Consider the following 16,997-nt stretch of genomic DNA (forward strand, 5'->3'; position numbering starts at 1 on the left):
AATTGAACCGAGGCTTTGTCTTGCAAGCAATACAGGCAGATCACATAGTTAAATAGCATAGATAATAAATAATAGGTAAACAGCAGCAAAAACAAAAACACAGAGTTTGTGAGTCCATTCAGTATTCTAACAACAACAGGGTAGAAACTGTTGTGAAACCGGCTGGTGCGTGTGTTCAGACTTCTGTACCTTCTCCCAGATGGTAGAGGTTGTAGAAAAACATTGCCAGGGTGGGATGTATCTTTGAGAATGCTGGCAGCCTTTCCTTGCCAGCGGGCCTGGTAGATGGATTCTATAGATGGGAGGTTGGCCTTTGTGATTGTCCAGGCCGAGTTCACCATTCTCTCTAACCATCTCCGATCCAGGTAGTGATATATCCAGATAGAATGCTCTCGATGGCGCACCTATAAAAGTTGGCAAGGGTATTTGCCATTATGCCAAATTTCCTCAGCTGCCTGAGGAAGAAGAGATGTTGGGCCTTTGTAACCAGTGCGTTCTCATGAAGAGTCCAAGAAAGCTTGTTGTGGATGACCATTCCCAGGAGCTTGACACTCTCCACTCGTTCCACCTCTGTGCTGTTAATGTGTAGAGGGGCATGAGTAACATCCCGCCGAAAGTCAATAATGAGTTCCTTGGTTTTTCCGGCATTCAGAGCTAGGTTATTCTCAGTGCGCCATTTTTCCAGGTCTTCCACCTCCTGTCTGTAGTCTCTTTCGTCGCCATCTGAGATTTGACCGACTATGGTGGTGTCATCAGCGAACTTGTAAATGGCATTAGTCTGGTATTTGGCGACGCAGTCATGGGTATACAGTGAGTACAGTAGGGGGCTGAGTATGCACCCCTGAGGGGCTCCAGTGTTGAGGATTCGGATGAAATATTGTCCCCAATCTTCACTGATTGTGGCCTGTGGGTCAGGAAACTGAGAATCCAGTTGCAGAGTGTGGGGCTTAGTCTGAGATCACTAAGTTTAGTAATCAGTCTCGAGGGGATAATAGTGTTGAAGGCTGAACTGTAGTCAATGAGTAGGATTCTTGCGTAGCTGTTCTTGGTGTCAAGATGTTCTAGGGCAGAGTGAAGGGCAAGTGATATGGCATCTGACGTGGATCTGTTGGTCCGATAGGCAAATTGGAGTGGGTCAAGAGTAGTGGGGAGGCTGGAGTTGATTTAATGCCATGACCAGCCTTTCAAAGCACTTCATGACCACTACCACTGGGCGGTAGTCATTGAGACATGCTGCATACGGATGATGTTGGCCCTCTTGAAACAGGCAGGGACAGTGGCCTGCTGCAGGGAGAGGTTGAAGATATCCGAGAAGATCTCTGCCAGTTGATCTGCGCATGCTCTGAGTGCATGGCCTGGTACACAGTCTGGTCCCATTGGTTTCTTTGGATTCACACAAAGGAAAAGCAATCTGATCTCTGATGCAGTGACTATTGGGATAGGTTCGTCAGGAATTGTCGGAATACATGTTCCCTCTCCGCCGAAATTCTGCTAAAGCGAGCATAGAAGGCGTTGAGACGATCTGGGAGGGATATATCATCATCTGCTATCTTGCATTGTCTCCTTTTAGTTTGGACCGGTATTGGTCCTTGGCTGTCTTAATGGCTCTGTGAAGGTCATACTTGGATTCCTTATATTTGGGGGGGTCTCCTGATCTGAAGGCCTCACACCTGGTTTTTAGCAGGTTCTGTATGTCCTGGTTCATCCAGGGTTTCCTGTTGGGGAACACCCAGATTGACTTCCTCAGTATGCAGTCCTCCACACACTTGCTGATAAAGTCTGTGACGGTGGTGGCATACTCGTCCAAGGTACCTGCGGGCTGTTTGAACACGGCCCAATCAGCCAATTCCAGACAGCACCGGAGTTGATCTACTGCACCCTCCAACCAGCACTGGACTGGAGCGCCGCACTGTCGGAGGGTCAGTGCTAAGGGAGAACCACGCTGTCGGAGGGTCAGTGCTGAGGGAGCACTGCACTGTCGGAGGGTCAGTGCTAAGGGAGAACCACGCTGTCGGAGGGTCAGTGCTGAGGGAGCACTGCACTACCGGAGGGTCAGAGCTGAGGGAGCACCGCGCTGTCGGAGGGTCAGTGCTGTGGGACCGCCGTGCTGTCGGAGGATCAGTGCTGAGGGAGCGTGCGCTGTCGGAGGGTCAATGCTGAGGGAGCGCCGCGCAGTCGGAGGGTCAGTACTGAGGGAGCTCTGTATTGTCGGTGGGTCAGTACTGAAGGAGTGCCGCACTGTTGGTGGATCAGCACTGAGGGAGTGCTGCACTGTTGGAGGGTCAGTACTGAGGGAGTGCCATACCGTTGAAGGGTCAGTGCTGAGGAAGTGCTGCACTGTCGAAGGGTCAGTGCTGAGGAAGTGCTGCACTGTTGGAGGGTCAGTGCTGAGGGAGTGCTGCACCGTCGAAGGATCAATGCTGAGGGAGTGCCGCACTGTCAGAGGGTCAGTGCTGAGGGAGCATTGCTCTGTCACAGGGTTGACATGGACTTATTAAAGTCCACTTTTAACAGATCATCTTAAATTTTTTTGAGTCTGTAACTCGTGGAGTACAGAAGGCGGAACCAGTGGGTGAGGTGTATTTGAATGTTGAAGATGTTTGATCAGATCCCATGCAAGTGGCCAGTCTGCAAAGTCTGAGCGCATGGGATGAGGATTGGTTAACAGAATGAAAAGACTATGGGAATAAACGGCTTATACTTGGACTGGTAGACTGGCTATTGGGGTACTACGCAGTTAACATGTGGAGCAGTTAACATCAGAATGAACAAGATGTCTGGCACTCCAGTTCTATTGTTATAGAAATGTACAGCACGGAAACAAACCCTTCGGACCAACTCATCCATGCCAACCAATACCATGGCTGATAACCTACCTCATCGCTATTTCCCCTCAAACAAGACCATATCCCTTAATGTCTCATCGAGAAATCTGTGTGGAATACAGTCATGTTACTGTAGGTCAAATTAATCTAGTCCCATTTGCCAGTATTTGGCCCATATCCCTCTGAACTCTTCCTATTCATTTATCCATCCAGGTGCCTTTTAAATGCTGTAATTGTACCTGTCTCCTCTGGCAGCTTGTTCCATACATGCACCACCCTCAGTATGAAAAGGTTGCCCCTTAGGTTCCTTTTAAATTTTCCCCTCTCACCTTAAAGCTATGCCTTCTAGTTTTGGACTCCCCTATCCTGGGGGAAAGACCTTGGATATTCAACTTATCCATGCCCCTCATGATTTTATAAACCTCTGTGTTCTTTTATTTTTCCTTCCCACACCCAGACTACCACCTGACATCGGTTGTGCTTATTTTTCCCCAGCACCCATGTCGTGTGTGTGTGAGGAGCGTAGGACTGAAGTGCCACAAAAAAACAGAGGAGAAGGTTTTTAAGAAAATCAAAAAAGGGAGTGCAAACTCCCACACCCAATATATACATGGTCCATAGACTCCGCAGCGCCACAGAACAAGCAGTTGGGCTGGGAGTCCGTGAACCACCGCAACCCGCGGTTGCAGGGGACCACTGTGTGCAGCACCTTCCACCCCAGATCCCCAAGAGAAAGGGGGAGGACTCTCTCACAGAGTGTCCTCCACTGAGGATCCCTATCACCTGGTGGCAGATAAGCACACTAAGGTATGTCCAGGCGGTGGATGAGGGAGAAGAGGTGGACGGTTGCAGCAGCTGTCTGTAAGGGGCCCCACCGTTTTATGTCCCTAAAAGGGGTAAAACTCAAATTCCGGAGGTGGCTCAGTTAGTGGGGCACAGGTTCCCGCGGGACGTACGGGACTTTGGTGCCAATGTGAAATTCCATCCAGGCAGGGGTGAGCGCAGGCGAGATTCCACTGCACACCTGAGATAAACCCCAGATAGAGGAGATGGGTGGTACTCCAAAGAAACCTCCGCAACTCCTCCGGCAGAGAGTCCACCCACCATGGACCGGCCAGTAGTCCGGAACATTTGGCCCAGTTGATCCTGGCGGAAGACGCTGCCGAGTACACTGCCTGGCACTCGCGCATCCTCTCCGGGTTAGCCGGGTCGGTGAAAGTGAGGAGCGCGTTGTCGACGTAAGCCAAGAGGACCACTCCTGTGCCTGCGCCGCGCAGAACCAGCCCCGACAACCTCCTCCGCAAGAGGCGCAGGAAAGGCTGCATGCATAGGGAATACAGCTGGACGGACAGGGGGCAGCCTTGACTTACTCCTCTTCCAAAGCGAAGGGGCGCCGTCAGGGACCTGTTAACTTTAACCAGACACTCTGCAGCGGCATACAAAAGTCGGATCTGGGTGATGAACCGCGTCCCAAACCCTAATGCCTGCAGAGTCCCGAGCAGATACTCGTGATCGACCCTGTCGAACGCCTTCTCCTGGTCGAGAGACAGGAAGGTGCTCGGCAGACCAGCCCGTCGACAGAAATGGATCAGGTCCCGGACCAGGTGGACGTTGTCGTGTATCCTCCGGGGACCATATAGAACTGGTCCAGGTGAATCATGTGGGCCAGCACGGAAGCCAGGCGAGAAGACAACATCCTGGCAAAGATTTTATAATCCGTGCCGAGGAGGGAGACCGGACACCAGTTCTTCAAAGAACGAAGGTCCCCCTTTGGCAGCAGGACGATGACTGTCCTGTGCCAAGAAAGGGGCGGCTCTCCGGCAGTAAGACACTTCCCCAGGATCTGTGCGTAGTCATGCCCAGAACGTCGCAGAACGCCCTGAAGAATGCCACGATCAGCCCGTCCATCCCTGGGACTAGCCCCTCGAAAGCTGGTCAAGGGCGCCGGTCAGCTCCTCTAAAGTGACGGGAGACCTCAATATTCTTGTCAATCAGCCAGGATTCCCTGACTGAATCAGGTTATCAGGGAACTTGTATTCTATGAGGGCCACCTAGCTGACCTCATTACAATCACTACACTAGCGTGTCAATGCTGCATGCACTTACTTAGGGGAAGCAGCACGTTAGTCCTTTATGGAAGAGGCTTTCAGTACAGGAGGAAGAACATCTTACTGCAGTTGTACAGAGCCTGGGTGAGACACCCACCTGAGTATTGTGTACACTTTTTTAGTCTCCTGATGTGAAGAAGGATATAATCACCAGGGAATGATGCAGTGATTGTTCATTGCACAGATCTCTAGGCCGGTGGGATTACCCGATGAGGCCGGGTCTTGGAGAGCCGACCTGTATTCTCAGAGTGGAGAAGAATGGGCAGGGATCTCCAGGAGGCTTACAACATTCTTACAGAACCCAACAGGGGAAATGCTGGAAAGAAGTTAGCCCGGACTGAAGGGGGAGCTAGAACCAAGGACACAGTCTCAGAATGAGGAGGAAGCCCTTTCGGAGTGAGAGATGAGGAATTTTTTTCACTGAGAGGAGAGTAGAGCTTTCCAATTCCCTTATCCAGAGGCAGTGTAAGCTCAAACTGTGACTGTCTTCCACATTGAGATTTCGAGATGAGGCATTAAGGGATATGATGATAATTGGGGGAAAATGGTGATGAGTTAGGCATTCAGCCATGAGCTAGACTGGTCAGGCTGGAGGGGCTGAATGGCCCACCTAGACATGTTCTCACATGTTCTGTAAAGCAGATAAAGTCAAAATCCAGTAAACTGCACAGTCAGTGCTTTCAGACGTAGAGGATACATCTGTAACCTGAATCCCAATGTGAGTTGGAGTTCAGGGAACCAGTATCCTATTGAAAGGTGGTGTGTTTGGGAGCCATGCCTCAGTAAGTAGGTTTCAGTGTGGAAAGCATACCCCAGTGAGAGTCAGTATGTGTGTGTGGGACCCCATACCCCAGTGAGAGTCAGTGTGTGTGTGTGGGACCCCATACCCCAGTGAGAGTCAGTGTGTGTGTGTGGGACCCCATACCCAGTGAAAGTCAGTGTGTGTGTGTGTGTGTGTGGTACTGCATACCCCAGTGAGAGTCAGTGTGTGTGTGTGTGGGACCCCATACCCCAGTGAGAGTCAGTGTGTGTGTGTGTGGGACCCTGTACCCCAGTGAGGGTCAGTGTGTGTGTGTGTAGGACCCCGTACCCCAGTGAGAGTCAGTGTGTGTGTGTAGGACCTTGTACCCCACAGAGAGTCGTGTGTGTGGGACCCCATACCCCAGTGAGAGTCAGTGTGTGTGTGTGGGACCCTGTACCCCAGTGAGGGTCAGTGTGTGTGTGTAGGACCCCATACCCCAGTGAGAGTCAGTGTGTGTGTGTGTAGGACCTTGTACCCCACAGAGAGTCGTGTGTGTGTGTGTGGGACCCCATACCCCAGTGAGAGTCAGTATGTGTGTGTGGGACCCTGTATCTCAGTGAGAGTCAGTATGTGTGTGTGTGGGACCCTGCACCCCAGTGAGCATCGTATGTGTTGGACCCCATACCCCAGTGAGAGTCAGTGTTTGTGTGGAACCCCGTACCCCAGTGGGAGTCAGTGTGTGTATGTGGGACCTTGTACCCCACAGAGAGTCGTGTGTGTGTGTGTGTGGGGGACTCCATACCCCAGTGAGAGTAAGTATTGGTAGGTCCCTGTACCCCAGTAAGAGCCTGTGTGTGTGGGACCCTGTACCCCAGTGATAGCCAGTGTGTGTGTGGGACCCTGTACCCCAGAGAAAGTCAGTGTGTGTGTGTGGGAACCTGTACCCCAGTGAGAGTCAGTGTGTGTGTGAGCCCATATCCCAGTGAGAGTCAGTGTGCGTTGGACCCCGTACCCCAGAGAGAGTCAGTGTGTGTGTGGGATCCGTACCCCAGTGAGTCAGTGTGTGTCGGACCCTGTACCCCAGTGAGAGTCAGTGTGTGTGTGTATGTGTGGGACCCTGTACCCCAGTGAGAGTCGGTGTGTGTGTGACCCTGTACCTCAGTAAGAGCCAGTGTGTGTGTGGGACCCTGTACCCCAGTGAGAGTCAGTGTGTGCTAGTTTGTGTGTGTTTGTGGGACCCTGTATCCCAGTGAGAGTCAGTGTGTGTTGGATCCTATACCCCAGAGAGAGTCAGTGTCTGTGTGTGTGTGTGTGGGATCCGTACCCCAGTGAGAGACAGTGTGTGCTTGTGTGTGTGTGTTTGTGGGATGCTGTACCCCAGTGAGGGTCAGTGTGTGTGTGAGACCCCAGTGTGGGTCAATGTGTGTGTGTGGGACCCTATACCTCAGTAAGAGCCAGTGTGTGTGTGGGGCCCTGAACCTCAGTGAGAGTCAGTGTGCATGTGTGGGACCCTGTATCCCAGTGAGAGTCAGTATGTGTGTGCGACCCTGTACCGCAGTGAGAGTCAGTATGTGTGTGTGGGACCCCATACCCCAGTGAGAGTCAGTATGTGTGTCTGGGACCCCATACCCCAGTGAGAGTCAGTATGTGTGTGTGGGACCCAGTACCCCGGTGAGTGTCAGTGTGTGTGTGTGTGTGTGACCCATTCCCCAGTGAGAGTCAGTGTGTGTATGGGACCCATTCCCCAGTGAAAGTCAGTGTGTGTGTGTAGCCGTAACCCAGTGAGAGTCAGTGTGTGTGTGGGACCTATTCCCTGGTGAGAGTCTGTGTGTGTGGGACCTATTCCCTGGTGAGAGTCAGTGTGTGTGGGCCCCATTCCCTGGTGAGAGTCAATGTGTGTGTGGGACCCATTCCCCAGTGAGAGTCAGTGTGTGTGTGTGGGACCCATTCCCTGGTGAGAGTCAGTGTGTGTGTGGGACCCATTCCCCAGTGAGAGTCAGTGTGTGTGTGGGGGACCCATTCCCTGGTGAGAGTCAGTGTGTGTGTGTGGGACCCATTCCCTGGTGAGAGTCAGTGTGTGTGTGTGTGGGACCCATTCCTTGGTGAGAGTCGGTGTGTGTGTGTGTGGGACCCATTCCCCAGTGAGAGTCAGTGTGTGTGTGGGACCCATTCCCCAGTGAGAGTCAGTGTGTGTGTGGGGGACCCATTCCCTGGTGAGAGTCAGTGTGTGTGTGTGGGACCCATTCCCTGGTGAGAGTCAGTGTGTGTGTGTGTGGGACCCATTCCTTGGTGAGAGTCGGTGTGTGTGTGGGCCCCATTCCCTGGTGAGAGTCAATGTGTGTGTGGGACCCATTCCCCAGTGAGAGTCAGTGTGTGTGGGGGGGACCCATTCCCTGGTGAGAGTCAGTGTGTGTGTGTGGGACCCATTCCCTGGTGAGAGTCAGTGTGTGTGGGCCCCATTCCCTGGTGAGAGTCAGTGTGTGTGTGGGCCCCATTCCCTGGTGAGAGTCAGTGTGTGTGTGTGGGCCCCATTCCTTGGTGAGAGTCAGTGTGTGTGTGGGCCCCATTCCCTGGTGAGAGTCAGTGTGTGTGTGGGCCCCATTCCTTGGTGAGAGTCAGTGTGTGTGTGGGCCCCATTCCCTGGTGAGAGTCAGTGTGTGTGTGGGGGACCCATTCCCTGGTGAGAGTCAGTGTGTGTGTGGGCCCCATTCCCTGGTGAGAGTCAGTGTGTGTGTGTGTGTGGGACCCATTCCCTGGTGAGAGTCAGTGTGTGTGTGGGCCCCATTCCCTGGTGAGAGTCAGTGTGTGTGTGTGGACCCCATTCCCTGGTGAGAGTCAGTGTGTGTGTGGACCCCATTCCCTGGTGAGAGTCAGTGTGTGTGTGGGCCCCATTCCCTGGTGAGAGTCAGTGTGTGTGTGTGGACCCCATTCCCTGGTGAGAGTCAGTGTGTGTGTGGGCCCCATTCCCTGGTGAGAGTCAGTGTGTGTGTGTGTGTGTGTGTGTGGGACCCATTCCCTGGTGAGAGTCAGTGTGTGTGTGGACCCCATTCCCTGGTGAGAGTCAGTGTGTGTGTGGGCCCCATTCCCTGGTGAGAGTCAGTGTGTGCGTGTGGGACCCATTCCCTGGTGAGAGTCAGTGTGTGTCAGGGGAACCTATTCCTGGTGAGAGTCAGTGTGTGTGTGTGGGACCCATTCCCTGGTGAGAGTCATTGTGTGTGTGTGGGCCCCATTCCCTGGTGAGAGTCAGTGTGTGTGTGTGGAGCCATAACCCAGTGAGAGGCAGTGTGTGTGGGACCCATTCCCTGGTGATAGTCAGTGTGTGTGTGGGCCCCATTCCCTGGTGACAGTCAGTGTGTGTGTGTGTGGGACCCATTCCCCAGTGAGAGTCAGTGTGTGTGTGTGGAGCCGTAACCCAGTGAGAGTCAGTGTGTGTGTGCGCCCCATTCCCTGGTGAGAGTCGGTGTGCGTGTGGGACCCATTTCCTGGTGAGAGTCAATGTGTGTGTGGGACCCATTCCTGGTGAGAGTCAGTGTGTGTGTGGGCCCCATTCCCTGGTGAGAGTCAGTGTGTGTGTGGGCCCCATTCCCTGGTGAGAGTCAGTGTGTGTGTGGGCCCCATTCCCTGGTGAGAGTCAGTGTGTGTGTGGGCCCCATTCCCTGGTGAGAGTCAGTGTGTGTGTGGGCCCCATGCCCTGGTGAGAGTCAGTGTGTGTGTGTGGAGCCATATCCCAGTGAGAGGCAGTGTATGTGGGACCTATTCCCTGGTGAGAGTCAGTGTGTGTGTGTGTGGACCCCATTCCCCAGTGAGAGTCATTGTGTGTGTGTGTGGAGCCGTAACCCAGTGAGAGTCAGTGTGTGTGTGCGCCCCATTCCCTGGTGAGAGTCAGTGTGTGTGTGGACCCCATTCCCTGGTGAGAGTCATTGTGTGTGTGTGTGGAGCCGTAACCCAGTGAGAGTCAGTGTGTGTGTGCGCCCCATTCCCTGGTGAGAGTCAGTGTGTGTGTGGACCCCATTCCCTGGTGAGAGTCATTGTGTGTGTGTGTGGAGCCGTAACCCAGTGAGAGTCAGTGTGTGTGCGCCCCATTCCCTGGTGAGAGTCAGAGTGTGTGGGGGGGGGGCATTCCCTGGTGAGAGTCAGTGTGTGTGTGTGTGTGTGTGTGTGTGTGGAGCCGTAACCCAGTGAGAGTCAGTGTGTGTGTGTGTGTGTGGAGCCGTAACCCAGTGAGAGTCAGTGTGTGTGCGCCCCATTCCCTGGTGAGAGTCAGAGTGTGTGGGGGGGGGGGGGGCATTCCCTGGTGAGAGTCAGTGTGCGCATGGAGCCGTATCCCGGTGAGATCCATGTTTGAAAAGTTGGAGCTCTATGCCAGCTGAGCCAGAACGATCGAAGTGACTCGTCTAAATCTAGATGAGTGCCAATTAAATGTTGTATTATATTTATACGGATGGGACTGTGCAGGCAATTGCTGCAGGAGGCAGTCAGGCTGGAAGCCCTTCCCCCACAGGTTGTTAGTGTGAATTCACTTTGTTCCTGTGACTGTTTGTACCATTGGCCAGACCGAGACTCTTGGGAGTTGGGTGATCCCTGAACGCCCCTTCCTTCAACATCATCCATTTCTCCAAAGAGAGCCAAATGTCTTTTAAGACGTTAATTGAATTATTTCGAGAAGCTGAGCCATTGGAAGGAGCCTCAGAGCAGCAGGAGTTCAGGATTGCATTCACAACCTGTCAGCCCATACAAAGGGACAGGCAGAGAGTTCAAGAGCACCCAGGTCCTATTCAGCACAAATCATCAGAGTCAACCTTAGCTCCATTTCGCAGCACCAGCAGTTGGGCGTCACTCTGATAGCCAGACAGATTGCATGGTGCCATTTATCTCTCACATTCCTGAAACTGCTACCTCTCACTTCAGTGGCAATTCACGTTCGGCAGCTGTCCCTCTGATAGCCACAGTGATAATCAGTCTGCACAGTTCGAGCTAGCAGGCAGTTTAACTGTAGAAAGCAGCACATCTGAACGCAGACCAGTCTCATTGACAAGTTTGCAGATGGTTAGCACTGCTGCCTCACAGCATAGGGACCTGGGTTCGATTCCAGCCTCAAGTGACGTCTCTGTGGAGTTTGCACATTTTCCCCTGTGTCTCCATGGGTTTCCTGCAGGTACTCCGGTTTCCTCCCAGAGTCCAAAGATGTGCAGGTTAGAGCGGGTTGGCCATGCTAAATTGTCCCATAATCTCTAGGGATGTGTAGGCTGGGTGAATTAACCATGGATAGTGTGGGATTATGGAGATGGAGTGTTTGGAGGGGTAGTGAAATCTTGATGGGCTGAATGGCCCCCTTCTGTACTGGAGGAATTCTGTGTAACATTAGTGGGTGTAACAGTGCAATATAAATGTATTAGGCAATATGAGGTGGTGTGTGCTAGAGTGTGTCAGTGTGCTACATCAAAATGTTACAGTGCAATAAGGGGAGCTGGTGATGTTAGACCATAATCTCACTGGACTGGCAATCCAGAGATCCATACTAAGGTTTTTGAGATATGTTCAAATCCCATCCTGACAATAAATGGAATTTACGTTCAATTAATTGATATAACATCATTTGTTCACGGGACATAGGTGACCCTGGCTAGATCAGCAGTTATTGTCCATACAGCACAGAAACAGACCCTTCAGTCCAACTTGGATATCCCAACCCAATCTAGTCCCACCTATCAGCACCTGGCCCATATCTCTCAAAACCCCTCCTATGCGTATACCCATCCAGATGCCCTTTAAATGTTGCAATTGTACCAGCCTCCACCACTTCCCCTGGCAGCTCATTCCATAGATGTACCACTCTCTGTGTGAAAACGTTGTCCCTGAGGTCTCTTTTATTTCTTTCCTCTCTCACCCTATACCTACTCCTTCTAGTTCTGGACTCCCCCACCCCAGGGAAAAGACTTTGTATATTTATCGTATTCGTGCCCTCATGATTTTATAAACTTCTATAACGTTACCTCTCAGCCTCCGATGCTCCAGGGAAAACAGCCCCAGTCTGTTCAGCCTCTCCCTATAGCTCAAATCCTCCAACCCTTGCAACATCCTTAAGTCTTTTCTGAACCCTTTCAAGTTTCACAACATCCTTCCGATAGGAAGGAGACAGAATTGCACGCAATATTCCAAAAGTGGCCTAACCAATGCCCTGTACAGCCACAACATGACCTCCCAACTCCTGTATTCAGTACTCTGACCAATAAAGGAAAGCATACCAAATGCGTTCTTCACTATCCTATCTACCTGCAACTCCACTTTCAAGGAGTTATGAACCTGCACTCCAAGGTCTCTTTGTTCAGCAACACTCCCTAGGACCTTACCATTAAGTGTATAAGTTCTGCTAAGATTTGCTTTCCCAAAATGCAAATTAAAGCACTAACCCCTCTATACACTTCCTTACAGACAGACAAAGGCAGGAAAAAGACATGGGTGTACTGGACAGAGGGGCAAACCCGGAATGCGGTTCAGTGCTCTTTGTTCTTGTGCTAATCAAATAAAAAACTGTTTTCCAATCGTCCTTCTCCAGATGACACCAAGCAGCAGCTTCACTGATAAAAGATCTCTGCATTATCGAACAAAACCACAGCTTACAGCAATTGTTGAAGGAAAGATAAACTGGTCTTGTTCAAGGTTAAAGTGGCTTAAAGAAGGGAACAGAAAACTCCTGAACTGCTGAAGGCGTCTTAATTTCTTTCAGTAGCAGTGGTGGACTCTCCCTCTTTATGGGCATTTAAACAGGCATTGGATAGGCATATGGAGGATAGTGGGCTAGTGTAGGTTAGGTGGACTTGGATCGGCGCAACATCGAGGACCAAAGGGCCTGTACTGCGCTGTATTTTTCTATGTTAATGTAACCCGTTGTGAGCTCTCTCCAACAGATCATCTCCTCACATCTTCTATAATCGATCTACTCTTTTAAATCTCAATTTTAAGTCTGTCAGAATTACCAACAATGACCCCTTCTCTCCCTGCACCTTCTCTGTAGCTGTAACACTGTATTCTGCATTCTTACTCTGACATACTAATGTAAGTTAAAAATCACAGGACACCAGGCTATAGTCCAACAGGTTTATTTTGTCCGGTAGCTAGCTACCTGATGAAGGAGCAGTATTCAGAAAGCTGCACTTCCGAATAAACCTGTTAGGCTATTAGCTGATGTTGTGTGATTTTTAACTTTGTCCAACAATGGCTCCTCCACATCATACTTACGTAAGGTATGATTTGCCTGGATAGCATGCAAGACAAAACCTTTCACTGTGTCTCCGTACTTGTGACAATAATAAACTAAATCAAATCAAAATCTTACCCCCGTCCCCAAGCTGTTCTGCTAACCCAAGAACCAATCATGTGTTGTTGACCGGCAGAAGATCTTTGTCACAAACAGAGATTTTGTGGGCGGCATGGTGGCACAGTGGTTAGCACTGCTGCCTCACAGCGCCAGTGACCCGGGTTCAATTCCCGACTCAGGCGACTGACTGTGTGGAGTTTGCACATTCTCCCCGTGTCTGCGTGGGTTTCCTCCGGGTGCTCCGGTTTCCTCCCACAATCCAAAAATGTGCGCGTCAGGTGAATTGGCCATGCTAAATTGCCCGTAGTGTTAGGTTAAAGGGGTAAATGTAGGGGTATGGGTGGGTTGCGCTTCGGCGGGTCGGTGTGGACTTGTTGGGCCGAAGGGCCTGTTTCCACACTGTAAGTAATCTAATCTAATCTAATCTAATCCTGGAAAAGCTCAGCAGGTCTGGCATAGTCCGTGGAGAGATATCAGAGTTAGCGTTTCGGGTCGAGTGACCTTTCTTCAGAACAAAACTTTCTGACAGGCCTGCTGAGCTTTTCCAGCCATTTCTGTTTGTGTTTCTGCAGTTTCTTCCAGGTGTTTTTTTTTAGCAAATCCTTGTCATTGGTAACTGGTCACTTAGTACTGAACCAGTCAACCAAAATTCCATCTGTCCACAACCCTTTTGGTTCCAGTTCAACTGCAGACCCTGCTGTACCCTGCAGGTATGCAATGAATATCTGGTTCCTTACTTACAAACTGTGCACCCAGGCTTATTTAAAAAAAATATTCATTTCATGGTTTCAATAACAATTCTTACAAGTTCACACAAATTAAAACATATTAACCTTACATTCCCTCATCCTTGTAAAGATGACATCAGCTGCAGTCTCCTAAACACAGACCTGGCCAGTCCAATTTGTAACTTGAATCATTTTGACAAATGTGTCCTCCCGAGCTTTCAAGGCTGATTAAACATTCCTGAGGTTAGGGCCCAGTGCTGAGTGCTGCTGGGGGACTGGGCCACACTGTCCTGATTAAACATTCCTGAGGTTAACGGCCCAGTGCTGAGTGCTGCTGGGGCTCTGGGGTCACACTGTCCTGATTAAACATTCCTGAGGTTAGGGGCCCAGTGCTGAGTGCTGCTGGGGGACTGGGCCACACTGTCCTGATTAAACATTCCTGAGGTTAACGGCCCAGTGCTGAGTGCTGCTGGGGCTCTGGGGTCACACTGTCCTGATTAAACATTCCTGAGGTTAGGGGCCCAGTGCTGAGTGCTGCTGGGGGACTGGGCCACACTGTCCTGATTAAACATTCCTGAGGTTAATGGCCCAGTGCTGAGTGCTGCTGGGGCTCTGGGGTCACACTGTCCTGATTAAACATTCCTGAGGTTAGGGGCCCAGTGCTGAGTGCTGCTGGGGGACTGGGTCACACTGTCCTGATTAAACATTCCTGAGGTTAGGGGCCCAGTGCTGAATGCTGCTGGGGCTCTGGGGTCACACTGTCCTGATTAAATATTCCTGCGGTTAGGGGCCCAGTGCTGAGTGCTGCTGGGGGACTGGGCCACACTGTCCTGATTAAACATTCCTGAGGTTAGGGGCCCAGTGCTTAGTGCTGCTGTGGGACTGGGTCACAATGTCCTGATTAAACATTCCTGCAGTTAGGGACCCAGTGCTGAGTGCTGCTGGGGGACTGGGCCACACTATCCTGACGTATAACATGATGTGTCCCAATTGTGTATTGCAGATGGAGGCTTGTTCTCCGAGTTATATTTTGTGGAGGAACCAAGTGATGTGATTGCAGTGAGGGACCGAGCGCTGATGTTAAACTGTCAAGTGGAAGGGGTGGAGCCCATCACCATCACTTGGAGGAAGGATGGTTTACCGCTGCAGGGCAGAGGCCGTATCTCAGTGCTCCATAATGGTTCGCTCTGTATCTGCAACTTTCTGAAGAAAAAGGAGAACAACGAATCGGATGTCGGGGAATACGATTGTACGGCGCGAAATCGATTTGGCATTCTGCTCAGTCGCAAGGCCCGTGTGCAGGTGGCAAGTAGGTGATACCTGCCTCATTCTCTTCACCTGCAGCTATCACTGCCACACCTCTCTCTCTCTCTCTCTCTCTCTTATTGTCTCTCGCTGTCTCACCCAAACCCCTCCAAATTCCTCCCTCTCTCTTTCTCATTCTCACTCTCTCACCCATATCCCTCCAGATTTCCCTCGCTCTCGCTTATATCTCTCTCCAGATACCTCCCGCTCTCATTTTCTCTCTCACCCATATCCCCCAGATTCCTCCCTCCCTTTCTCATTCTCTCTTTCTCTCTCTACCTCTATCTCTCAACCAGATTCCTCCCTCTTTCTCTCTCATTCTCTCTCTCTCTCTCTCTCTCTCTCCCTCCTCCATTCTCTCTCAACCGGATGCCTCCTGATCCCTCTCTCTCATCCGACCCCCTCAATCCCAGAAGCTCACCCGGATCCTTCCCCGATCTCTCTCTTTCTCTCTTTATGTCTCTCTCTCTCTCTCTTTATGTCTCTCTCTCTCTCTCTCTCTCTCTGTCTGGATTTTCTCTCTCTTTCTTATGTCTGTTCCCCTCAATCCCTCATCCTCACTCAGAGTACAACCCCCCTACCTTCAGCCTCACTCTCACTGCGTCCCTACCCTGGAATCCTCATTCCCTCACACTTCCATGACACCTGGTCACTTCTGATTCCTCCCTGTGCCGCTGAGCTATCCTCATTGTGCTTCATTCTCTCTCTCTAACTGGTCAAACCTCTGTGTCTTATCTGAAACCTTGGTGAGTAAGCTTAATGAATGCCTCTCACTGTTCCTGTCGGTCTTCCCTTCCAGCTTTGCCTCGGTTTCAAACCCATCCTCAGTCCATGAAGGTGCAGCTGGGAGGAGTGGCCCGGTTCGAGTGCCATATCTTCGGGATTCCTGAAGCCAAGATAACCTGGGAACTCAACCGTGTTCCTTTGAACATGGAAGACGCCAGGTAAGTTGCAGCTTTCCAACCAACCATGAGAGAGTGATCATTCAAAACGGTCAGCGCTGAGGGAGCTGGCACTGTTGGAGGATCAGGCACTGAGGGAGCTGGCACTGTCAGAGGGTCAGTGCTGAGGGAGTGCCACACTGTCAGAAGGTCAGCGCTGAGGGAGTGCCGCACTGTCGGAGGGTCAGCACTGAGGGAGTGCCGCACTGTCGGAGGGTCAGCGCTGAGGGAGCTGGCACTGTCAGAGGGTCAGTGCTGAGAGAGTGCCGCACTGTCGGAGGGTCAGTGCTGAGGGAGTGCCGCACTGTCGGAGGGTCAGCGCTGAGGGAGTGCCGCACTGTCGGAGGGTCAGCGCTGAGGGAGTGCCGCACTGTCGGAGGGTCAGCGCTGAGGGAGTGCCGCACTGTCGGAGGGTCAGTGCTGAAGGAGTGCCAGACTGTCAGAGGGTCAGTGCTGAGGGAGCGCCGCACTGTCAGAGAGTCAGTGCTGAGGGAGCGTCGCACTGTCGGAGGGTCAGTACTGAGGGATTGCCGCACTGTCGGAGAGTCAGTGCTGAGGGAGCGTCGCACTGTCGGAGGGTCAGTATTGAGAGATTGCCGCACTGTCGGAGGGTCAGTGCTGAGGGGGCAGGCACTGTCGGAGGGTCAGTATTGAGAGATTGCCGCACTATCGGAGGGTCAGTGCTGAGGGGGCAGACATTGTGGAGGGTCAGTGCTGAGGGAGTGGACACTGTTGGAGGGTCAGTGCTGAAGGGTTCAACAGGAGCCAGTGTTTTAGGTATCATACACTTAAAGATCCAGCAGCCAGTATTTTGATGAAAAGCTGGTATTATTACTTGGTGTCATGAAGCACTGTTTAATCCTCTGCTTGTATCTCAGACAAGTGGTTATTTAGTGGTGTTTTACCTCACTGTGGCTGAATTTAACTTGTCTGCTGCCCTCTCTCTACATCCTGCCCTTGTCTGTAAAGCTGTGAGGTGTGGAGCACTGTCATTCCCTGTGCCATACTGTGACAGAGTGTGGAAAGCATG

The 16,997-nt window shown here is 51.6% G+C and overlaps 1 protein-coding gene across 1 annotated transcript in view; it reads left to right on the forward strand.

The window, feature by feature from the left end:
* Window positions 1-9,987: 9,987 nt before the first annotated feature.
* Window positions 9,988-16,997, forward strand: part of LOC122544765 (immunoglobulin superfamily DCC subclass member 3-like) — a 35,794-nt gene continuing 28,784 nt past the window's right edge. The window contains exons 1-3 of the mRNA XM_087985103.1: window positions 9,988-10,003; window positions 14,725-15,030; window positions 15,826-15,970. Of these exons, the coding sequence (XP_087841229.1) occupies window positions 9,988-10,003; window positions 14,725-15,030; window positions 15,826-15,970 (467 nt within the window). The remainder of the gene's footprint in view (window positions 10,004-14,724; window positions 15,031-15,825; window positions 15,971-16,997) is intronic.

Source organism: Chiloscyllium plagiosum, unplaced genomic scaffold, assembly GCF_037043375.1.
Source record: "Chiloscyllium plagiosum isolate Xiang-an unplaced genomic scaffold, Cpla_swu_hap1 HiC_scaffold_50, whole genome shotgun sequence".
NCBI lineage: Eukaryota > Metazoa > Chordata > Chondrichthyes > Orectolobiformes > Hemiscylliidae > Chiloscyllium > Chiloscyllium plagiosum.